Source organism: Argopecten irradians, chromosome 6, assembly GCF_041381155.1.
Source record: "Argopecten irradians isolate NY chromosome 6, Ai_NY, whole genome shotgun sequence".
NCBI lineage: Eukaryota > Metazoa > Mollusca > Bivalvia > Pectinida > Pectinidae > Argopecten > Argopecten irradians.
The window spans coordinates 12,044,446-12,071,132 of NC_091139.1; the positions used below are offsets into that span (position 1 = coordinate 12,044,446).

The 26,687-nt window shown below is 39.6% G+C and overlaps 1 protein-coding gene across 3 annotated transcripts; it reads right to left on the bottom strand.

Moving 5' to 3' along the window:
• Nucleotides 1–26,687, bottom strand: LOC138325007 (uncharacterized). Of its 3 annotated transcripts, none has more exons than XR_011208711.1 (10): nt 26,486–26,687; nt 13,368–13,580; nt 10,910–11,025; nt 7,795–7,886; nt 5,947–7,182; nt 5,458–5,505; nt 5,102–5,236; nt 4,379–4,510; nt 1,753–4,208; nt 1–1,688 (listed from the first exon to the last, which is right to left on the bottom strand). XR_011208711.1 is itself a non-coding variant. In XM_069270324.1 (9 exons), exons 1-9 carry the CDS (start codon nt 26,651–26,653, stop codon nt 2,476–2,478), a joined length of 3,873 nt encoding a protein of 1,290 aa, XP_069126425.1. In that variant the 5' UTR covers nt 26,654–26,687; the 3' UTR covers nt 1–2,475. The 3 variants fall into 3 exon arrangements, 1 of the variants encoding a protein (XP_069126425.1); XR_011208710.1 differs by having other exon boundaries at nt 1–465; nt 792–4,208; XM_069270324.1 differs by having other exon boundaries at nt 1–4,208.

The window sequence follows — 26,687 nt, forward strand, 5'->3', positions numbered from 1 at the left end:
TCATTTCTCGTCATTTTATTTTAAGAATAAAAAAGAATCATTAACAACGACGCATCAGTGTGAAATCTTGGTTTTCTTCTTAACATTAGATACACCTTAATCTATCTGGCGAAGTTATGTTAATCATGGCCGTAGATTACCGTATAACTCCTTGTTTTTTGTGGAATTAAAAAGTGGCCTCTTAATGTCCGTTTATAGTGCAGTTGAGGTAGACCAATCCATAGTTGATTTACCACAGGTTGACGAGGTAAACACGGTTAATGTACAACAACATCGACACGTATACTGTAAATTTTGTACTTTTCATTAACTGTTGTATCTATGACTAATACATATTGTAGTTACTATAGAGTTTTAAATGTTCTTCTCGTTCAATAATAAGACATTGTATCTGTAAACGCTAAGGTCACATTTGATAATCTGACCACGCCCGCCTAATGTAAATGGCATCTGACCACGCCCAGCCTCATCCTCGATATTCCAGGAGTTCCGATCACTTACGATCTCTACACCCCTGGACTATCTCATAGTGAAACTGGAGGCAACAGAATAGAACAGGTAACTTAGTCATTTGATGTACATCAAAAGAGCCGTATAACGGTACACTGTGGTTGACTCTGTGCCTTTGATGTTAGGCGTCGCTCTCTCTATAGTCTTTAAATGAAATATTTGCTAGCCTGTGATTGGTCAAATGTTTTCCGCTGAGCTGCCTTCAATTTCACTATGAGATAGTCCAGGGGTGTAGAGATCGTAAGTGATCGGAAGCCCTGGAGTATCGAGGATGGCCCAGCCTAACATTTAATACAAAAGTTAGCTGATAACGCCACTCAAAGTGTAATTGGTATCTCCTTCGTTCATCAAATGCAAATAATATCTGACCACGCTCATCAAATGCAAATGATATCTGACCACGCTCATCAAATGCAAATGATACCTAACCACGCTCATCAAATGCAAAATATATCTGAATACGCTTATCAAATGCAAATGATATCTGACCACGCTCATCAAATGCAAATGATATCTGACCACGCTCATCAAACAGATGCAAATGATATCTGACCACACTCATCAAATGCAAATGATATTTGATCACGCTCATCAAATGCAAATGATATCTAACCACGCTCATCAACTGCAAATGATATCTAACCACACTCATCAAATGCAAATGATATCTAACCACGCTCATCAAATGCAAAATATATCTGAATACGCTTATCAAATGCAAATGATATCTGACTACGCTCATCAAATGCAAATGATATCAGACCACGCTCATCAAACAAATGCAAATGATATCTGACCACGCTCATCAATTGCAAATGATATCTGACCACGCTCATCAAACAAATGCAAAAGATATCTAAAAACGCTCACAAAATGCAAATAGTATCTGACCACGCTCAACTAATACCAATAATATCTGACTACGCCCACCAATTGCAAATAATGTCTGACCAGCCTACCAAATGCAAATAGAATTCGACCACGCCCAGCATTATACATGATATCACCGAGTATATTCCAGAAGACACATGATTCTCCCACAATTCACTTATTTATCACCAGTCTTAGCCGTGAAAGATTAGGGTATGCAGTCGACGGAACCATGTTCATGTTGCGGTGAAAATGATTCTTTTAAGACTTATCTCTTCGTTTTCTTTTGCATATGTGAGAACAATCTCCTACCTATGAGGATGTGCCAACCAAATCACAACCCGAAGGGAAATTCGTGAATGTCTAACCCACGGAAGCCTCGGGTTCGACGCTCATGAATTACCCCCTCGGATTGTGATTTTGTTGTCACACCTTCTAGGTAAGGAAATATTCTATTAGTCTATTTAGACAGATATACGATAATATGTAAGCAGGTTTTTATTTCTACCCACGCCCCAATCCACTTGTGAATCATTCTTTTAACACCAAGGCAATTAGCCTAAATGGCTTTTCGCCTTGTAAATGCTATGTCATAGAAAAAAAAAATAGAAAATCATAATCTTGTAACTCAATTTGAGATTTTTTCCTCCTTTAATAATGATGCTTCTTTCGATAGTAGTTGTTTTGAAACATAAAAATAAAATCCTTTTCTTACATACGTTCACATTACTAGCACACACACACCTCCCCGACATATAGTAGGTAATGTCTCACCAGGTAGGTTTTATACGATTGAATAGCGATAAACCTTGTGCAGAACATATGCATGATTTAAAGAAAGAAAGGAAACCCAAATAAAGGAAGAAAAACCAACATAATTTCTTCTGTTTTTAGGGGTTCATTGATATAGTTACTTCAGAATGGCAGTCCTATATAAATTTATGTATTGCTTTACCAGTTTAATAAGGCAACATAACACGATAGCCACACATTTCTATATACCAACAACGTAATGGTTGAAACACCCTCATGGCCTCTTTGGACTGATCACAGCATCCGCCTTGGTCACCGAAATACTCACTGACTGGCAACTCTCTAAAAGAAGAGATTATTACAGCGTCCACAAGAGTAGTCACAGTTAATGTCGACGTATTGGTTGTGTCCGCAGTAACTTGTCCACGTAGGGCATTGGGCATCGGCATCACTGCATGTTGAGAAAAACGGATCAATAGGTGGGGTGGGCGGAGGGGTTGTCGGTCGAGTGGGTGGTGGAGTGGGCGATGGGGTGGACGGCGATGAAGGCGGAAATGAGGGCGGTAAAAATGACTGCATTCCAAAGTTAAATGGATCAGGTTCATAATAAGGAGAATGATGCGGTGCAGGCTGTGGATACATAGGGTCATAAGGCGAAGGATGATAAGGATCAGGGGCTGAGGAAGGATGGAACGGCTGAGGCGGAGGTTGATAGGGCGCCTGTGGATGCGGATGCGGTGGAGGTTGATGAGGCGCCTGAGGATGCGGATGCGGTGGAGGTTGATGAGGCGCCTGAGGATGCGGTGGGGGTTCAGAAGGATGATGTGGAGGTTTATTGGGCGGTGACTGTTGCGTGGATGAGGCTGATGACGGAGGTGCCACTGTGGACACCTTTCCAGCCTGTGGTATTAGTTGTTTCTTGTCCTTTACCAGAAGCTTCTTTGCATCAAGAGTCACCCAGCCTCCTGTGGTTGTGGTCGGTTTCTGTGTTGTCGTTGGGGGTGCTGGCAAAAATCCTTTACCATTATTCTTTCCTGCAGGTCCCCATGGCGAATAATTTGTTAGTATGTTTTTGTCTTTATTATTCCTGTGTCTATTTGGTCTCCTTGGACGGTTTTTCCTTAATCTTCCGTTGCCTGGTTGCTGGCGTCTGTTTCCCCATTGCCGGCCTCCTCCTCTTATAGGCTTCTGTGGGGAGTTACTATTTTGTTGGTTTTGCATTGGAATATTGATATGTTGAATTTGCTGCTGGTTACCATTCATTGAATTGCGATTCTGCTGTTGGTTCTGTTGCCTTTGCTGTGGTTGTCTTTGCTGCTGTCTTTGTTGTTGGTTTTGTTGCATTTGTTGTGGTTGTCTTTGCTGTTGTTGATTTTTTTGTCGGTTTTGTTGCCTTTGCTGTGGTTGTCTTCGCTGTTGTTGGTTTTGTTGTCTTTGTTGTTGCATTTGTTGATTTTGTTGTTGTTGTTGCGTTTGTTGTTGCTGTCCTTGCTGTGGTTGCGTCCACTGATTTTGGTTTTGCTGTGATGATGGACGTTTTTCCTGTTGCCATTGCGGTTGATTCTGTTGATTTGATGACTGCGGTCTGGAAGATTGTTGTTGAGACTGCCGTTGGTTTTGAGTATTCTGTTGTGGAGGGACGTTGTAGTTAGAAGGTACCTGTGTTGGCGACTGTTGATAAGAGGGCTGCTGTTGGTTTGTTCCTTGATAGCCTGATTGTTGTTGGTTATATTGATACGGAGGTTGGGTCTGTGGATATCCCTGTTGATTATTCTGTGATGCCCACGTCCTAGCAGTTGTGGTCAACCCAACCCCGGCATTGTTGTTCCACTGCTGTCCTGGGGTCGTTCCAGTCGGGTTAGCTGGCCAGGCAGCTGTTGTTGTTAACGGCATAACAGTTGTTGTTGCATTAGTTGTAGGTGCAGTGGTGGTATTGGACGGAAATTCTATCCACAGATTAGCCAGTCGATGTGTGGTAGTTTTTGTGGTAGTGGTCTGTACACCTCTCCACGCCCCCTGGTTCGGTTGACTCGCAATAGCCGCGCGGCCGTAGTTTGAGGACATCGTAACCGTGTCTGTAATGGTAAAATGATCAAAAGGTGGTCAATCTGCTCTGATAATAATACTTGTGTCTAATGTAGGGTGTTCAATGACAATACACGAAATAGGGCATGGTTTGTCTATGCTGCAAGTATTTTAGACATACAAAATCATGATGATAAGTAAATGGTATTTCAACACTTACCTGGTGGAAAAGGTACTGTGCACGTGCCGCATGTTTTCCTGCAGTTCTCGAACACGTGAATGTTATCCTTACAATAAACGGTCCAGCCCGGACAGTTAGGGTCAGTGTCAACACATATCTCTCGTATACGCTCTGAAACAAACAATGATACAGCATGTTGTTCAAACACAAAACACAACAAAAACACACATTCAATCGGGATGTTTCAGTAGCAAGTGCTTATACATTGGTGATTTCTGAATACGTGGTGTACTATGAATCAATTACAAACGTTTATGGTCTGATGAACACATATTTCCCTATGCTGATATTGTAGTGTTGTTGTTATTGTGCTTATCTTTTTAATTTCAAAAGTATTTTATTGTCATTAAACATAAATATATTCAGTTATACCGATACACAGGTTACACTTATATATGTACCAGTCCTTTCCACATATATATGTTAATTTGCTTTTATTTGTATGTGTCACTTATTATCATTTACTCAACTTTGTTGCGCTTTAGTTTGAATTCTTCATTTTTGTTACTAATGTATGTTGTTGTTGACATTATTTTTTAATACGAATCCGTTGTTGTCGATAATACATTTTTACGTTGTTTGCCTATTGTGAACCAAGTTGATGAAACGTGTGGATTTAAAAAAAAATTTTTTTTTTAATTACTTTCATTACAGATTATTGTTGATATAATTCCCGTTGTTAGTTTGTTTGTTGATACATACCAGTTGTTGTTGTTATTGGCGTTGTATAACTATTCTGGTAATTGTTTTTCATAACATTGTTTACGTTGTTTGCCTGCTGTGTACCAAATGGCTGAGCATCTCCACGTGAGAAATTCAAAGTTTTGTTACTGATCTCTAAAAAGTAATAAAAATGTTAAATTCACAGCAAAACATCGTCCTGTTATACAACATTCATTGATATCAAATATAAAAACCTGAAGTCAGGTTTACGATTCCTAGAAAAGCGAAAAGAAATTGTCACACTAGAAATGACACAAACTGAATGATTTTAACACGAATTGATGTTGACCATTTCAACATCCCATTCGGCCGATTTTCTGATGTTTTACACCTACCTTCTGGAAGGCCTTTGAAGACGAAATTCTTTTTTCCGCCATCCAGAGCTATAACAGATGAAAAAATCACTTGCCACGATCAGGAATTTTGTTTCAATAATATATAGAAAGGAATGTTACAAGATAACAATACATAGTAAATATAAAATAACATATGAAAAAGTATCCCCCGAACTGGTTAAAGTTTTCATTCAAATCCATTTGGATGCAAAATGTTGGCAAATAATTTTATTTATTAAAGAGGAAATGCGAACCATAATAATTGTTAATCATTACAAGGTATACACGTTTCTATGCAGCGTTTGTTTGGTCACCCGCTGAATTACAATCGCTCCCACCCATGACGGTCTCCACATTCACAGGGAACCAGGGAACCACAATGAACCAAGGGAGATATTGTCTGAATTAATCATGTGAATATTTCAAAATTGGAAAGATTGGGTAGCTAACCAATTGGCATAGCATGAGGTCAACAACACGAAAACTTACATAAAGAGAACTTGGAGTTTTCACTTTCGTGAGGAACGACAACTCTGTTGGGATCTGTCCCGCTGTTTTGGGCTTTGCTGTTCAGCTCACTAAACGGTACAAAACGATTAGGTTTGGACTTGTTACCGTTTGGTCGGTTAGACTGTTCATTTTTCCATTTATTATTTTTACCAGAACTAGACTGGAACGACTTCACATCACTTTTATTTCTGTTCTGGTTAGTTTTAGATCTCTTTGAAAATTGATTCTGATTTGATGGCTGTTTATTTGCTTTTCTTCTGTTTTTATTAAATCGACTTTGTCCAGGAATATTTGTGTTCACATTGCGTGGATAGCCATTAGATCGTTGCTGATTGAATCCGTTTTCATTAAACTGCGTTATGGCGGTCGGGCCAGGCATAAAGAAACTGATATCACCAGTCGCCCCACCAAGCCTTGTCGATAGGCCCTGATCTGCCACCGGGTCTAGTCCAGGGGCCATTTCTAATCCAGTCGGTGACGTTAATCTAGGGTCAGCCCTGGTTGGTTGCTGAGATGGGACAGAATGGTCTGTTGATGGTACATCTCTGTTAAATTCGTATCTATTGTTGTAATATTGGGTAGCCTGGTAATCCTGTGATTGGTGTGGATGAACTCCGTCGTTAATCGGATGGATGTTCAGTTGGTCAAACGTTTGTTGGGTAGGTGTTGACACGGCATGATGTCGAGGTAAGTATTCTGTCTGTTGCATATTTAATTTATCTATATGACTTCCAAAAGTGTTGTTAATATCTTTTACTTTTCTCTGTTTGTTATAGCCACTGTGGTGATGGAATGTTTTAACGGTACTACTCATATATCTACTGTTTTGGTTTGCTGAGGGAGGATGTGACACTGGTATATACCTACGATTGTCTCTATTAAGATCTTCAGTGTTTCGAATTGTTACTGGTGATGTCACTGGTGTATGTCTATGAATTTTCACATGTTCTGTGCGTTGACCTGCTGGCAGAGGTGGTGTGATCGGGTTAAAGAAACCGTAGTGACCCTCTGTTGACTGCCGTTTAAGAGTTGTTGATTGAGTACTGATATCTGTTTTAACATTTGCTGTTGTTTGTTTGATACTTTGTTCATATGCCTTTTGGTGAACTCGTTTCCAGAAATCGGCGTCTGTGATTTTAGTGACCGGTTTAGTTGTTTTTACATTCGGGTTTGAAGTAGTAGTTTGGTGTGGAGTCGTGGTCCCCGTAGCATTGGCTGCAATACACAAAAAGTGTCATCATAATTATATTTGTGAAAGCTTGTTTATGTTCAGAGACTGAAGCTTTTTTTGTTGCTATAAACGTAGTAATTATAAACAAGAATGGTATGTTGTTAAAAGGCCATTTATTAATGACATTAAAATCATACGAATTTAACAGAAAACACACAATTTGAGATAATGACAAACATTATATTTTTTGCCAAAATGAATTAATGTAACAACAAAGATGGGGTACAAATTACGGCGGCAAGTACATGGCATAACAATAAGGCAATAAAGGATACAATATGGCTCAAGTAAGAAAGATAAGGGTAGAGTAAGAAAGGGGGGTTATAAAACTCACAAATTGTCCGAAAAAAACAGAGTTTAGAAATTAAGAATCTCATATAGATGTACATGGAGACGATCTAGTAGAATATATCTGAAAATTGTCAGTAGTGGCACGAGGCCAGATTCATACTAACTATAAAAATCAAAGTGTTTAGTATTGTCATACGCCAAAACTAGTTTAAAGTATTTATTATTTCAATTCCTTGTGTTTTATTTCAATGTCCAGATAGTTTTTATAACATATGGAGTTGATTTTATCGACAAAAGAAACTTACATGAACACAGATTGTGTCTACACGTGTCCTTGGGAGAACAAAGGCTGCAAGCTTTCCCTCTTCTAAACGGTAGATGTATTCCATCATTTCCTCTAAACAAAACCAAATAACAAAAGATATATATATATATATATATCTTTTAAACTGTTACCAGATTGGACATACAGTTGATATGAAGCCCATCCAGAAGGAAGATAAATAGAATGGGCGCCATGAATATTTATCTTTCTGACGGATGGGCTTCATATCAACTTTATGTCCAATCTGGTAACAGTTTATTACTTATATTTCCATTACGATCATTCGAATTCAAAACTATACACGTATATCCTTTAAATTTCCCGCTTGCGCTAGTGTTGACGTCACCAAGTTCAATAGACGGAACAGCAATAGCTTCAGCTTCTGAATATAGTTCAACACAAAACGGTTTGAAACAAGCGAACAAATGCAAATTATGCCATGACGTTTTTTAATACAAGTGATTTTGTCAACACGATAATACTATTAGATTTCATAGACTGCACAACTTTAAAACCACTTTTGAAATTATGTGACCGTTATGTATAGGCGTAAGTATACATTGAATACATTGTCAGTGACGCGGTGGAAACGTTAAATATTCATACGTATGACCAGATTGGAGTTCATAGCCAGATATTGCCCATCTTGTTTAACATAGATTAAACGGGAAACTGAAAGTAGAATGGAAATATACAGAAATATTTACATTTCCTTTTCTCCCACACTTGAAAGGGATATCCCGTGGTTGCTAGGGAAAAGATACCTCTATCTTACACAGGGGGGTGTAAGACAGCTCACACGCACTAGACAATAACGTGAAGTCATCAATACATGCGGCGTAACTGCGCCGCGCATTATAGATGACGTCATCAATTTTGACGCATAACGACGTTCCTGCGATAATGGCGCGATGAAAAAGCTGCAAACCAAGTGGAATCTCATCATTTTTTCTACTAAGTATGGGAGAAAAAGAATCAAAAGCCTCGGGTTGACCGGCCAAAATCTTTCACGAGGGTTGAGATATCCTGTCCACTTCACAGACCCATGTAAGATTCAATTAGTCACTTATACTATATAAACTAACCAAGGCAAAGTGAAGTATATGACGATGGCGGTATATCTGACACCCAGAACGTAGCCATTATGACGCCACTAATGTTGACGTGGTGACGTCAACTGATCACCGTCAAAATGACTGTTCCATAATGTGGATTAAATCGTCGTTGATAAACGGTTTCCCTGGTCTAGCTAAAACAATTTTAATGCAGAGACCCCAAAATGAGTTGATAATGTAAATATAAGCATTTAAACTATCTTCCTATGGTATCTATGGTATATATATCCACAGCTTTGTGGATGCCAGAGCTTTGCTAGCGCGCATTATGAAGATTGTTTGCAAATCTCTGACATCTATATAGAACATATATGCCTTAGGAAGATAGTTTAATGCTTAAATAATATATATTTATAAATTAGATATGTTCTATGCCAACAAATATAATAACACTTTATATGATTAAGCTTAAGAAATGTAAAAGTGTCATGATAATTTAAAATATGTGGTTAATTCTTTTTTCTATATGAATAAATAGTCCTTTCTATTCCCGAATTCTTCGTATTGAGTTTTTAGTAGCTTTAGAGTTCTACCTTCATTAAATAATATGTAATCATTTTTTACACATTGTGTTGATTTTAAATAATTCATAGATGGTCAAGGAATATCAATATCTCGTCAGCTCTTATCGGCGTCATTTCATAAGATATGCCATAGAATAAGAGGGATCAAAAGTTTTGTAATTGTATAAAAAAATACAGAAAATATTTGCTTTGTCTTGACGTTTATTTAAAGAACGCTATGATGATAAATATGTCTTTACATAATCATCTCATGATGGGAACGTTTCTACACACGACTTGGTAATTAACACAGGCCATTGTACATGATATATGTCACACGGTGTAGCAATAGGTGCTGGCGCCTCGGGCCAGTTACACCGTCAAATGCACGGCTAGTTAGTGTTGAGACAAACTATACTGCAGGTTTCTACTTTTTTTTGTACACGACACATTGCGGAATAGCCATTTAGGTCTTATTTGTTTTATACGTTATACATAAATGTACCTATACCAATGTCAACGTGATTATCTAGAAACATAACGACTCTATTTAACCAAGGATTTATAAGTCTCATATATACGTCCTTTATTTAACCCATCGCTGTTGGTAATAGTCAAAATATAACTACATTTATGTCTTATCTAATATCGATGTATAATTAAATGCAATATCTGCGATAGCATCGTTATCAGATCACTGTTTATACTAAAACATCGTTAATGATATTTCCACAATACATTGTATATAGTACAACGTATTTCAATAAACGATGTCTGTGTTATAATGATTACGAACTGCATAATTATCGCGGTTCCACTTGGATGTGTAAGTCAGCTCAACAATGTAGAAGTACTGTAGTGTTATTAACTCATAATCGTACAAGCTGGACTACGCTATTTAGTCCGTGGAAACGTTTTTTACGGAAAAAATGTCGCCGGGGGAACATGCGCGATAAATATTTGCTCGGTGTTCGAATCGAAATATACAATATAGTTTAATACGTAGGTAATCACAAATGATATTAACGCATGCTGAGAATGACAATAGAGCGTCAATACAATGGGTGTCATCATGGTGAACGACTCTGTAGGGTGTCTGACATATTGACATGTCTCCATATATTCCGAGAGTAAAACAATGTTATGGTAAAATTATACCTAACACTTTAGTGGCTAATAGTTTAATTTGTTTCATTTGATTTTACGCCTTAAAAAGAGCCGGAGTACCCGGGGAAAAACCACCGTCCTGCAATCAGTACCTAGCAACTATTCCAAATAAGATGTTTTTATCTACTACCATAACAGTTGAATTCGAAACATTTAACAATATATGTAAGTGCACGAGTGACTAATTTACGATTGGTTCCGATTGTTGATCATGCAATCACAGACGGTTTTGATAGCAGACGCAATGAGAGTTGGTTATTGATCTGACGTCCCTCGCGGTAACAATACTATAATTTTATGTTAGACTAACCTTTCATCATACAGACAGATCAGGTACCAAGCATCCACAGCTAGCTCCTCCGCCATAAACAGATTGTTACATTTCTTAAAAGCACATCCGATTTTCCTGGTCGTAGCCCATACCACCTACAACGGCCAAGTAAAAAGTTCAGTTTTACATTCACTAGTATCATTTTTTATAATTGTTTTATTGTTTATAAGGTTTTTACATACATTTAGATGACACACATATAAAATACACAAACAAACAAACAAAAAAATACATGCAAAATAAATCCACACATACACACACTCAGTCTCATACTCACACGCCTTTTACATACAGCCAGTTCAATTTATTTTTATTCTTAATTATCACTAACACACAAAATGTTAACATCTGGCCTATTCTTACACCTACCATCATTGACATACATGCAATCACACACCAACACACACTATTCTTGTCAAAAGATAAATACCCAGTAGACACAAATGCATATACATAGGAAACACAACATTCTTAAATGGAAGACAAGTATGCGCAAACATGTACCAAATACATTTTGAAATACATATACATGAAGGACAAATTAAGACACAAATAAATGGTAGGTACATGTAACAATACAAAAAATGAAGACCGGAGACGGATAAAAAAAAACCAAACTCTACAACCTGTATTGACACACACACATGAGATGGACAGGAAGAGTAAACAAAACAGAAACATGAACGGACAGACAGACTGACACTGAAAACTGCAAGCAGACAGGATTGAAAAACTTACATTGTACATGTAGTGTCAGATCAACAATTAATAAAATGGACGAACATAAGGACAAACATAGACAGATATTTAAATATGTATACAATACATTACACAACGATTAACCATAGCGACGCTATATATGTTAAGAAGAGACATCTCATAAATAATGGGAAAAAAGAAAGAAAATAACGATTGATCAGAGACATCTCAAAATATTTGGTGCTTTGCCAAGGTACGGATATACAAAAAACTATGGTTTATGAGGGACATTTGAAAAAAAACCAATAACAAAACAAAAACAGAACAAAACTTAAAAAAACTTAAATGTCCTATTGCTAACGACGGCAACATTTTTTTCCAATCATTTACAAATTTCTTTTGAATAGTACCGCTTTTTATTAAAATCTATATATTTTTGGATACTGTAGTGATTATTCATAGAATTTTTAGCATGTGGTTAGATTACTCCAAAGAGAAGAGTGTTTTTATTCATTATGAAGAGGATTAACAAGATTTCAAGTAAAAAAAAATCAAAATTCTCAAAAAGTGTTTGGACTACAGTGCATTTCCAAAGACAATGTTCTATTGTAGAGAGAGTATTTCCAAATACAATTGTACATCATTTTTTTAAAGGAAAATCTTGGCTGCAGATACAAGACCTTGAAACCGGAGAAAATTAGCATTAATGTTAAAATATTTGTAAACTCGTTGAAAGTGAAAAAGGTTAAGCTGTCAGGATTCTGAATAAGGTCATTGAGGGTAACTACACCAGCATTGAACCAGTTTTGATGAAATATAAATTTATTTCCGACTTTAATATCTACATTATACCATAATGTTGTTTTCAATATAGTTTCTTGTTTATATCTAGATTGGATTGATATTGGGGAATTATTTACCTTATAACATTTTGGAGAACATTTTTCCACAGCAGGTTTTGGCAGTTTGTTAGGCAATGTTTGATAAAGTCATTTCGACATTTCGACATTTTATCAATATTTATACAATAGTGTAATAGTGATTTCCATTTTCCTGTAAAATACAAAGTTCTTCTTATCCAACCTAGTTTTAGAGAGTCTATTAAAGTTTGCACATTTATCATTTTCAGTCCCCCATCCTCATAGTTGTGAATAATAACATCTTTTCTAATTTTATGAGATTAACTATCCCATAGAAATTCAAATAAGAGAGAGTTTAAATTAGAAAGAAGCTTGTCTGATGGGTTTGGTAAGGTAATAACTAGGCAATTAAGCTGAGAAATAAGTAAATATTTAATTACATGTATGTTGATTCTTCCTATTGGAGTAGTTATTCTGCGTCTTTTCCACATGTTAAGTATTGACTTTAATTTCACAATTTATTATCAAGTTCATTTTTGGAATTGCAGTTCGAAAATCAATTCCCCAAAAAATGAATTTATTTCTACCCCATAAAAGAAAAAAAGTAATTCTAACAGTGTGAACAAAATATTGTCGAATATTCGGGACGATCCGCCCCTTTGTCAAGACACAAAAAGAACAAATAAAATTACATATCAAGGAACGTCACGGACGTTCACAAAAACATAAACATTGTTTATAATTATTGTATACTCGTAAATATTATTGTTCGTTCTCCATGTTGCTGACATTCATATTCGTATGAAACTTGTTAGGTTTTAGTGTGCTAGGAAGTAAGCGCTATTAAAAATTTCAATATACAAATGTAGCTTGTTTACCTGGGTGTACTGACATGCCTCAGCACACCTGGGGTAACGCTCCCACGACTTTTTCTCTGCGTACCAGGAGTCGATAGCCTTAGACACCATCACACTGTTAGATTGTCTGGAGAATTCCTGGTAGTACATGTTCTGTCCTATCACTGGACGACCATTACTGGTACACGACTGTACTGTCGTGAAGGCCTTGTCCGCCAGGCTATCACTCCACACCTACAACAAGGAAAATCATTAAATTAAAGATAAGATTTTAATATCATTTTAGAATTATAAGTTAAACTTACCATATTTCTCTTATTGGCTCTTTGTCAAATCATTTCCGATTCATTGTTGCAATATCGTTTTGCGAGGAGATATGTAAAACAGCAAATACACAAAAATTTTGTATTCTGGTCAATTTTATCTGACAAGGACTTCACCTGAAATTCACCTTAAATCGGATGTAAATTAGGTGATTTTTTCACTTAAAATTCAGACAATTTCATGTCATTTCAAATTAGTTTTTATCTGACATTGACAAAAAACCCATTGATTTCAAATTTATCTCAGGTCAAATTCAGAATTTTTTTTATATTATTTAAACAGCAAATACACAGGGATTTTAACTTCAGATCAATTTTATCTGACAAGACCTTGACCTGAAATTCATATAAAACCGCATGAAAAAAAATCAGGTTATTTTTTCACTCAAACTTCAGGCAATTTCACGTCATTTCAGATGAGTTTTTATCTGACATTGACAAAAAACATTAATTTCAAATTTATCTCAGGTCAAATTCAGGAAAACATTATATAATAAAATTATAATATAATTTGGTACATTTTTTTTATAGTTTTCAAGGATATCGATGTAGATGATATATAAACTACATGTTCATTCTTTATATTTTGTTATAAAGATACTACTCGCAACCTCTACATTACTTTGAATATGTGATTGCTTTCAATTTTGTTAATTGTTTTCATTGTTTAAGTTTTATTATAAATGTTTGATATGATGTACTTGTTTCTCAGCTCAAAATACTTGTATGCTACAGCACTCTCTTGCACGTGTACATGTACCTGTGTCATGCTTGAGTGCATATCCAGACCGATATCTTATTAGTTTTTCGTTTCATTCACATGTTTTGACTATATATATTGATATATAAGAAGATATCTATATGTGTACCCAGTTTTACACATATAGAGGTGTCCGTATATCCATAGAGACAAAAACCTGTGTATCAATAGTGACAGTGGATGACCGGTATGATTAAATTTATTATGATTATACAAAGTTATATTTATTATTCGAAGTATCAATTAATTTAATTCTTTAATAACCTGCCCGGAATCAATAGAAATAATTTAACACATACGTGCTTTTTTAATAGTTAAGGTGACCATGCGACCTCATTTCATTGAGTCGATTGGACGAGTTACACAATGTATTATGGATACAAGGTAAGTTAGAACCACGGCAAATGCGGCCTATGGTCCCAGGAGTTACTAAGCAATAGTGTGAATAACACCTTGGACCGAGGATGAAGGTGGATTGATGTAGACGAAACTGCCTCAAAGGTGACGTTGTCAAATAAAGTTATAAATAGAGGTTACACAACGAGTGGCTGTTGGATATGGAATTTATTCCACACGAGTGAGTTATTTTTTAAAAGTTACAAAAGACACGAGCTTTAGCGAGTGTCTTTTGTAACTTTTAAAAAATAACTTACGTGAGTGGAATAAATTCCATATCTAACAACCACGAGTCGTGTGACCTGTTTCTACCACAATTATATCCGCTTTTAGCCGATAGAAATACGACGAGGATAAATACGCTATCCAACAGCAGTTTTGGCGTCAAGCGGCGATCACAGCTTAGCATGACGTCACTCGATTATTGATGACGTTGACAAATGATGACACGACACTCAGAAAGACGTAGTTCGGTCAAAGTTCATCGTGTCAACCAATCAGAATGCGTACAGAGTTTATACCACGTGTGGTATAAACAAATTGTTAATCAACAGCTGCATCGTTTATTTGATACCCTGAGAGTTGAATAACACTGACTGTTGTGGTATAAACGGATATAATCAACACTTGTCGTCGTTGAAATAACAACAGAAATTAATATCTTTGGATATCTAGTATTATTATTTTTCTTGGTTTTTCCGCCAACCTCATTGGACGTCGGTACCCCACGTGACCCCCTATAAAACAATGATCGACTGATAAAAGTTGATTGAAAAAAGTTGAATGACCGATCTGTCTATAAATAAATAGGGATTTCCCGATTCAGTGCATCAAAGAGCGTCGAAGTCATTAAAGCGTTTGAATGCGACATGCATTATAACGTTGATAAAATAAGCGTTTCTCAGATGCCGATTTTGTTGGTAACACATTTTCGTCAAACACAGCGAATGATAGATACACGGGTTTGCCTCTCTGCCGGTAGTCTTGATGAGAAATGCAACATTTTAAACAACGTCGGAGCTACAAATATAAAGATATAATTATGATACACGTAAGTGCGGTGCTTTTATTTATATAGTAATATAAGCAATACATGTCGTTTATCGGACATTGAGAACTATGAAAACTACAGTATGATGATGCATTCGCCATCTTCTACTGTACATGTAACTAGAAATCAGGATTAATAGGAAAACTGTATCTTAATCCTGGTATCATTGGTGTCGTCATGTTTTTTTGACCAAAGATATATTTTTTTCATTCAATTTCTGGTAATATAACCTGAAATATAAATACAGATGTATACAGTCGAGTGTTGAATGTCTTTTATTTATTGCTTTATAAAGAAAAACCAATTCAAATAATAAAACAATTGTAGCATTTTGAACTCGGTTCGAATCATTTTTTTCTTGACCAAAGAAAAATTATCAACCTTTGGACTACGTCCTCAGTCAATAATTTTTCTTTGGTCAATAGTCGATAATTTTTCTTTGGTCAACAAAAACATGCATCGACCTCATCAAAATGCTTTAATTGTATATAATTATTTTTCTGAATTTTTTATCCTTTCTTATTGGTCAAAAAACGCCACGTGATCACCGATAAAAAACTTTATTATTTTTCTGGATTTTTTGGGCACTTCTCATCGGTCAAAATTTGGTTACCAAATTGCTTCGTGTCCCTGGTGCTTTGAAACAAACGCTTTGATGGCCTGAGTTTGAAGCGTAACCACAAAATGTGACAGACGACGTTGATTGTTTCGGTTTCTATCAAAGATGATGATGACTTCCTGCTGATGACTACAGTTAAAACTTTTAAATTTTCAACATAAACACGAAGTATGAAATAATCAAATAGTATTAATTAAGCATCTGAAACCATTGCATAGTGAATACGTTTGATGTTTATTTTTAAAATTCCACATAGGCTAGTTACAACATTAGGTCTAGGATAATCCTACTGTATGTAGGATACGATTTTTTATTTTAGGAATGGAGTACTAAGCATAAGAGAATGTATCTTAATTACGTCAATCTGAATCTGTTAACATACGTTTGACGTCGAAGTAGATTATTTCAACGGAGAACAAACTATACATTTAATTGACTGTGTGATATGGAGCTACAGGTATAATGGAGTACATGTAGGCCCTACATGTATGCAAATTACAAACACACATGCACCGGGTGAATGTAATAAAAGCGTGAAGTGCTTCAATTGAAACTGTTTTCATATGTTGTTTTTAAATTAAAGTTGTTACAAAATCATAAGATTGTAACTGTCATCACGAAGCAGAATTTACTATGCGATACCTATTTGGTTTCACACTTATTTCAAAAAGTAAAAAAGCCGGAAAAATAATAAAGCAATTATAGCATTTTGATTTCGGTCAATACATGGTTATATCGACCACAGAAACAATATCGACCTCGGACTACGTCCTCGGTCAATATTTTGTTTTCTTTGGTCGATATAACCATGTATCGACCTCATCAAAATGCTATATTTGTATAATATTGCACGATTTTTCCGGAAGTAGTTTATAGAAAAAGTATATTGCACGGTTATTTTTAGATAACGTTACCGTCTACGTTACCAAAACGCTTCGTGTCCCTGGCGCTTTGAAACAAACGCTTTGATGACCTGAGTTTGAAGCGTAACCACAAAATGAGACAGACGACGTTGATTGTTTCGGTTTAAATCAAAGATGATGGTGACTTCAAGCTGATGACTACAGTTTAACCTTTTAAATATTCAACATAAACACGATAGGAGAGTAGGAAATAATCGAATAACATTCATTAAGCATCTGAGCCATTGAATAGTGAATACGTTTGATGTTTATTTTTAAAATATTACCTTGACTAGTTATAACATTTAGGTCTAGGCTAATCCTACTGTATGTATACGATTTTTTTACGGAATGGAGTACTAAGCATAACAAAATGTATCTTAATGTCAATCTGAATCTGTTAATATATGTTTGACGTCGAAATGTATTATTTCAACGGAGAACAAATTATACATTTAATTGACTGTGTCATTAAGACTTGGAGCTACAGGTATAATGGAGTACTTGACCATGTATGCAATTTACATTCACGCATGCACCGGATGCATGTAATAAAAGCGTGAAGTGCATCAATTGATACTGTTTTCATATGTTGTTTTTAAATCCAATTTGTTACAAAATCACAAGATTGTATCTGTCATCACGAAGCAGAATTTACAATTGCGATGGTTAGTTTCACACTCATTTAAAAATGTCAAAAATCAAGAAAAATAATAAAACAATTATAGCATTTTGATTTCGGTCAATACATTGTTATATCGACCATGGGAAAAATATTGACCGAGGACGTAGTTTTCTTTGGTCGATATAACAATGTATCGACCTCATCAAAATGCTATATTTGTATAATATCTTATGTGATTAATAACTTAGTCATAATGTAACAGCATGTCTGACAGTGCTCCCCTATCGGTACAGTGTGGCCAGCAGTATGTTTGACGGTGTTCGCCTATCGGTACCGTGTGGCCAGCAGCATGTATGACAATGCTCCCCTATCAGTACAGTGTGGCCAGCAGCATGTCTGACAGTGATCCCCTATCAGTACAGTGTGGTCAGCAGAATGTCTGACGGTGTTCGCCTATCGGTACCGTGTGGCCAGCAGCATGTATGACAATGCTCCCCTATCAGTACAGTGTGGCCAGCAGCATGTCTGACGGTGTTCGCCTATCAGTACAGTGTGGTCAGCAGCATGTCTGACGGTGTTCGCCTATCGGTACTGTGTGGCCAGCAGCATGTCTGACAGTGATCCCCTATCAGTACAGTGTGGTCAGCAGCATGTCTGACAGTGTTCGCCTATCGGTACCGTGTGGCCACAGCATGTATGACAATGCTCCCCTATCAGTACAGTGTGGCCAGCAGCATGTCTGACAGTGCTCCCCTATCAGTACAGTGTGGTCAGCAGCATGTCTGACAGTGATCCCCTATCGGTATTGTGTGGCCAGCAGCATGTCTGACAGTGATCCCATATCGGTATTGTGTGGCCAGCAGCATGTTTGACAGTGATCCTCTATCAGTACTGTGTGGCCAGCAGCATGTCTGACAGTGATCCCATATCGGTACAGTGTGGCCAACAGCATGTTTGACAGTGATCCCCTATCGGTACAGTGTGGCCAGCGGCATGTCTGACAGTGATTTCCTATCGGTACTGTGTAGCCAGCAACACGTCTGACAGTGATCCCCTATCGGTACTCTGTAGCCAGCAACATGTCTGACAGTGATCCCCTGTCGGTACCGTAAAGCCAGCGGCATGTCTGACAGTGATCCCCCATCAGTAGTGTGTAGCCAGCAGCATGTCTGACAGTGATCCCCTATCAGTAGTGTGTAGCCAGCAGCATGTCTGACAGTGATCCCCTATCAGTACTGTGTGGCCAGCAGCATGTCTAACAGTGATCCCCTATCAGTACCGTGTGTGGCCAGCAGCATGTCTGACTGTGATCCCCTATCGGTACAGTGTGGCCAGCAGCATGTCTGACAGTGATCCCCTATCGGTACTGTGTGGCCAGCAGCATGTCTGACAGTGATCCCCTATCGGTACAGTGTGGCCAGCAGCATGTCTGACAGTGATCCCCTATCGGTACTGTGTGGTCAGCAGCATGTCTGACAGTGCTCCCCTATCGGAACCGTGTGGTCAGCAACATGTATGACAATGCTCCCCTATCGGTACCGTGTGGCCAGCAGCATGTCTGACAGTTCTCCCCTATCAGTACAGTGTGGCCAGCAGCATGTCTGACAGTGCTCCCCTATCGGTACCGTGTGGCCAGCAGCATGTCTGACAGTGCTCCCCTATCAGTACAGTGTGGCCAGCAGCATGTCTGACAGTGCTCCCCTATCGGTACCGTGTGGTCAGCAACATGTATGACAATGCTCCCCTATCAGTACAGTGTGGCCAGCAGCATGTCTGACAGTGCTCCCCTATCGGTACCGTGTGGTCAGCAGCATGTATGACAATGCTCCCCTATCGGTATTGTGTGGCCAGCAGCATGTCTGACAGTGATCCCATATCGGTATTGTGTGGCCAGCAGCATGTTTGACAGTGATCCTCTATCAGTACTGTGTGGCCAGCAGCATGTCTGACAGTGATCCCATATCGGTACAGTGTGGCCAACAGCATGTTTGACAGTGATCCCCTATCGGTACAGTGTGGCCAGCAGCATGTCTGACAGTGATCCCCTATCGGTACTGTGTAGCCAGCAACACGTCTGACAGTGATCCCCTATCGGTACTCTGTAGCCAGCAACATGTCTGACAGTGATCCCCTGTCGGTACCGTAAAGCCAGCAGCATGTCTGACAGTGATCCCCTATCAGTAGTGTGTAGCCAGCAGCATGTCTGACAGTGATCCCCTATCAGTACTGTGTGGCCAGCAGCATGTCTGACAGTGATCCCCTATCAGTACTGTGTGGCCAGCAGCATGTCTAACAGTGATCCCCTATCAGTACCGTGTGTGGCCAGCAGCATGTCTGACATTGATCCCCTATCAGTACAGTGTGTTGCCAACAGCATGTCTGACAGTGTTCCCCTATCGGTACCGTGTGGCCAGCAGCATGTCTGACAGTGATCCCCTATCGGTACAGTGTGGCCAGCAGCATGTCTGACAGTGATCCCCTATCGGTACCGTGTGGCCAGCAGCATGTCTGACAGTGATCCCCTATCGGTACTGTGTGGCCAGCAGCATGTCTGACAGTGATCCCCTATCGGTACAGTGTGGCCAGCAGCATGTCTGACAGTGATCCCCTATCGGTACTGTGTGGCCAGCAGCATGTCTGACAGTGATCCCCTATCGGTACCGTGTGGCCAGCAGCATGTCTGACAGTTCTCCCCTATCAGTACAGTGTGGCCAGCAGCATGTCTGACAGTGCTCCCCTCTCGGTACCGTGTGGTCAGCAGCATGTATGACAATGCTCCCCTATCGGTACCGTGTGGCCAGCAGCATGTCTGACAGTGCTCCCCTATCGGTACCGTGTGGCCAGCAGCATGTATGACAATGCTCCCCTATCAGTACAGTGTGGCCAGCAGCATGTCTGACAGTGCTCCCCTATCGGTACCGTGTGGTCAGCAGCATGTATGACAATGCTCCCCTATTGGTACCGTGTGGCCAGCAGCATATATGGCAATGCTCCCCTATTGGTACCGTGTGGCCAGCGGCATGTCTGACAGTGTTCGCCTATCGGTACTGTGTGGCCAGCAGCATGTCTGACAGCGAACCCCTATCGGTACTGTGTGGCCAGCAGCATGTCTGACAGTGATCTCCTATCAGTACCGTGTGGCCAGCAGCATGTCTGACAGTGGTCCTCTATCGGTACCGTGTGGCCAGCAGCATGTCTGACAGCGATCCCCTATCGGTACTGTGTGGCCAGCAGCATGTCTGACAGTGATCTTCTATCGGTACTGTGTGGCCAGCAGCATGTCTGACAGTGATCTCCTATCGGTACTGTGTGGCCAGCAGCATGTCCGACAGTGATCCCCTATCGGTACTGTGTGGCCAGCAGCATGTCTGACAGTGAACTCCTATCGGTACTGTGTGGCCAGCAGCATGTCTGACAGTGATCTCCTATCGGTAGTGTGTGGCCAGCAGCATGTCTGACAGTGGTCCCCTATCAGTACCGTGTGGCCAGTAGCATGTCTTGAAGTGATCCCCTATCGATACTGTGTGGCCAGCAGCATGTCTAACAGTGATCCCCTATCGGTACCGTGTGGCCAGCAGCATGTCTGACAGTGATCCCCCATCGGTACTGTGTGGCCAGCAGCATGTCTGACAGTGATCCCCTATCGGTACTGTGTGGCCAGCAGCATGTCTGACAGTGATCCCCTATCAGTACCGTGTGGCAAGCAGCATGTCTGACAGTGGTCCCCTATCGGTACAGTATGGCCAGCAGCATATCTGACAGCGATCCCCTATCGGTACCGTGTGGCCAGCAGCATGTCTGACAGTGATCCCCTATCGGTACCGTGTGGCCAGCAGCATGTCTGACAGTGATCCCCCATCGGTGCTGTGTGGCCAGCAGCATGTCTGACAGTGATCCCCTATCGGTACTGTGTGGTCAGCAGCATGTCTGACAGTGCTCCCCTATCGGTACCGTGTGGCCAGCAGCATGTCTGACAGTTCTCCCCTATCAGTACAGTGTGGCCAGCAGCATGTCTGACAGTGCTCCCCTCTCGGTACCGTGTGGTCAGCAGCATGTATGACAATGCTCCCCTATCAGTACAGTGTGGCCAGCAGCATGTCTGACAGTGCTCCCCTATCGGTACCGTGTGGTCAGCAACATGTATGACAATGCTCCCCTATCAGTACAGTGTGGCCAGCAGCATGTCTGACAGTGCTCCCCTATCGGTACCGTGTGGTCAGCAGCATGTATGACAATGCTCCCCTATTGGTACCGTGTGGCCAGCAGCATATATGGCAATGCTCCCCTATTGGTACCGTGTGGCCAGCGGCATGTCTGACAGTGTTCGCCTATCGGTACTGTGTGGCCAGCAGCATGTCTGACAGCGAACCCCTATCGGTACTGTGTGGCCAGCAGCATGTCTGACAGTGATCTCCTATCAGTACCGTGTGGCCAGCAGCATGTCTGACAGTGGTCCTCTATCGGTACCGTGTGGCCAGCAGCATGTCTGACAGCGATCCCCTATCGGTACTGTGTGGCCAGCAGCATGTCTGACAGTGATCTCCTATCGGTACTGTGTGGCCAGCAGCATGTCTGACAGTGATCTCCTATCGGTACTGTGTGGCCAGCAGCATGTCCGACAGTGATCCCCTATCGGTACTGTGTGGCCAGCAGCATGTCTGACAGTGAACTCCTATCGGTACTGTGTGGCCAGCAGCATGTCTGACAGTGATCTCCTATCGGTAGTGTGTGGCCAGCAGCATGTCTGACAGTGGTCCCCTATCAGTACCGTGTGGCCAGTAGCATGTCTTGAAGTGATCCCCTATCGATACTGTGTGGCCAGCAGCATGTCTAACAGTGATCCCCTATCGGTACCGTGTGGCCAGCAGCATGTCTGACAGTGATCCCCCATCGGTACTGTGTGGCCAGCAGCATGTCTGACAGTGATCCCCTATCGGTACTGTGTGGCCAGCAGCATGTCTGACAGTGATCCCCTATCAGTACCGTGTGGCAAGCAGCATGTCTGACAGTGGTCCCCTATCGGTACAGTATGGCCAGCAGCATATCTGACAGCGATCCCCTATCGGTACCGTGTGGCCAGCAGCATGTCTGACAGTGATCCCCTATCGGTACCGTGTGGCCAGCAGCATGTCTGACAGTGATCCCCCATCGGTGCTGTGTGGCCAGCAGCATGTCTGACAGTGATCCCCTATCGGTACCGTGTGGCCAGCAGCATGTCTGACAGTGATCCCCTATCGGTACTGTGTGGCCAGCAGCATGTCTGACAGTGATCTCCTATCGGTACTGTGTGGCCAGCAGCATGTCTGACAGTGATCCCCTATCGGTACTGTGTGGCCAGCATCATGTCTGACAGTGGTCCCCTATCAGTACCGTGTGGCCAGTAGCATGTCTTGAAGTGATCCCCTGTCGGAACTGTTGTAGACAGGTACTTTATGAAACACTAGGATAGGTAACTGTTGTATCTATTTTGTAGTAGTCTTCATTCGTCAACACACACACACACATATATATATATAGATCGTGTCGTCAGTTTTGATGGCCGAACATCATCACAGAACACACGAATGTGTCGGACAGGTACTAATTCACATCCACCACCACCAAGACGAAGGTATACAAAGTTATATGTCTCTCGTCAGTATCGGACAGGTACTTATTTACACTAACACCAAGACGAAGGTATACAAAGTCATATGCCTCTCGTCAGTATCGGACAGGTATTAATTTACACCACCACCAGGATGGTTAGTAGGTACAACAAAGAACCTACTAATGCGTTTTAATGTAAATTAATGTACTTAATAATTTTACAATTGAAGGTAAATAAATGATTATGGGTAAATGAGGTAATAATGATTGGTCTTACATATCGGTTGCTTTAATATAAATTAAAGGATAAAACAATTATTTATATAAGTAAATATTGTACAGCGATATGGTGGAAAAACTTTGCTCCAAGCTGACCTATCAAAACGCCTGGACGTGTACTTATACAAACGTAAACAAAGGTTGAAAGAGAGAGAAAATATGAAAACGTCTATGACGGCAGTAAAAATATCCGTCTTTTTCATCTATGAGTGAATGACCTCTGTAGAGCTGGGAAAGTTTGTGGTCAATATAAATTTGACACAAACAAGACTAGAGTGTGTCCATGGAAACACAATAAATTCTGTTTTACTATTCCTTCGCAAAACCAAAATTGCGACTTAGAAATCCCTCATCTCAAACTACAATATGATAACTTCCTTGAAATATATGTAAAGACAATCTCAGGACAATGTCTTAATTGATGAATGGCCGAATGACGTCGGTCGAACATGGACTTCTGTTAACCTATTTATACGATAAATGTCAGTCAGGAATGTTGAAACGTTTGATCAGTCTACGTCTCCTGTCCTCTATTATACGTCAACCCTGTGTTATTCGGGGATTGGTTCTAGGGAGCAAGCATCCCAAGCATGAACCGTGTCGATACCCATTGAAGGTGGGATATATCTTCTTACACAATTTGTCGTAAAAAGAGAATAACTTCATCAAAATATGAACTACTTCTTTTGTGATCATTAGGTCACAGAACCCAGGCGACTGGTGCTGAACCTACGCAGCAAATGTTAAATGGTTGTAAATCAAGCTTTCGACTAGTACTATGGGAACACAGGCTTATATAACTTATAAACTGCAACTGACACAGCAATAACTGAGATAGTATAATAGAAAGGTTTACGCGAACAATTTCTAAACACCTTCCAATAAGAGAGCAGCAATGTAGTAAACCTAATTATTGTTAGGATATAAGAACACCTAGACTATATAAAGTCAAACCAGGTCTCGAGAGTCTCACTACCACATGCAGATACTAATTGGGAGCGTAAACTAATATCGATTATCTGGCTCACAGGGAGGAGGTATTCCTTTAGACAGGGGTTAAATCTTCCCCGATTTTCTATCTTTCATCACTCACCCTGACATTTCACCAGAGTTTTTAATAGGTGGTGACGGGTTCGAGGTGATTAATATTGGGAACAGGAAGTGAGAGCTCTCAGAGAGCAGTTACAAACCCTAGTCAAAGTAATCGGTGTTAACAAATACTCCAAATTCTGAACGTCACTATATCTCAATTAAAAATCCCAAGGTTATTGGGTGTTACAAGAAAGTTATGTTTATTATGATAGTATGTCATATCTTATCCACTTATCTTTCTTTCTTTTATCATTTAATGTTCCTTTTTCCGTACATATAGTACTACAATATACCATCTGATGATGCTGTTTTTGTAGGTTTATCCTCACTGTTACATATATTTACTCGAGAAAGCCGATGATGTTATTATTACTGTTGATTCTACCACTGTTGTTACCGGGTATCGTTTTTTGCTCTGGTAGTGTGGTTGTTGCTATTTATCGCGATAGGTATATTGCTGTAAAAATGCGTTTTCTTGTCAAATTTAAGTGACACATTAATATATTTTAAATTATTCCTTTTAGGTGCACACAAGGGCGCTATGTACGGTAGATTTTGATAACCCCTCTGTGATGTAAGGTAGATATTGATTACTCCTCTGTGACATCAGGTAGATTTTGATTACCCCTCTGTGACGTAACGTAGATATCGATTACCTCTCTGTGACGTAAGGTAGATATTGATTACCCCTGACTATAGTAATATTGATTCCCTCTGTGACGTAACGTATAGTATATATTGATTACCCCTCTGTGACGTAAGGTAGATATTGATTCCTACGTAGGTAGATATTGATTACCCCCTCTGTGACGTAAGGTAGATATTGATTACCCCTCTGTGACGTAAGGTAGATATTGATTACCCCTCTGTGACGTAAGGTAGATATTGATTACCCCTCTGTGACGTAAGGTAGATATTGATTACCCCTCTGTGACGTAAGGTAATATTGATTACCCCTCTGTGACGTAAGGCTGAATTATGAGGCTCGAAATATCGGTATTGTGAATGTCTTACGTATGGAGGCATTGTTAGTTCGTCTTTACTCTCGTTTACAACTACGATCACGATCTCATGTGAAGACTTAACCATAAGCAGGTTTGTTAATTACACTGTTACAATCTTATGACTTAAAAACATTACTTAAGACCTTTTTAATTAGACGTTTTATTACAGTTGGTTAATGGATCACGTAAGACAGACCTCTATATTATTTTTAATAGCAGAATGAAGAAGACTTATGACATCAATTTCACCCAGCCAGTGACTTGACGCACACGTTCAAGCTTGTCAACTTGCAGATGTTCATTTCAATTGTCATATAATTAATTTAACTACGTTATTATTATATTGTAATGGCAAGACTAATTTGAAGTTTACCACATATAACCTTTAACTCCTGGTTTACATCAGTTAAATAAAAAAATAAAAGAAAATAACGAATTCAAAACCATTTGATATCAATAAATTCAACTTACTTCATGAAATGAAATAAAATCGTCTTACCAGTTCACGCATGTCAGCAGCTCCGACCATTCTCCGATATCCATTGTGTATCTTTAGAATCTGATCTATATGGTCCAAAGCCGAGTTCACTTCCGGTTTCAGGGCCACATGATAAGTCCCTACCCGGGTTACTATAACGGCCAAAATAAGCCATAGTAACCGACACATTGTTCAGTAGCACTGCCACTCGGGGCTACAGTCC

Excerpts from the sequence above, each read along its gene's own strand:
- LOC138325007 (XM_069270324.1), bottom strand. The coding sequence starts at position 26,653 with ATGTGTCGGTTACTATGGCTTATTTTGGCCGTTATAGTAACCCGGGTA. Across the intron at positions 7,183-7,794 it reads TAGACACAATCTGTGTTCAT|CCAATGCTACGGGGACCACG; the intron begins GTAAGTTTCTTT and ends TGTGTATTGCAG. Across the intron at positions 4,209-4,378 it reads CACAGTACCTTTTCCACCAG|ACACGGTTACGATGTCCTCA; the intron begins GTAAGTGTTGAA and ends TTACCATTACAG.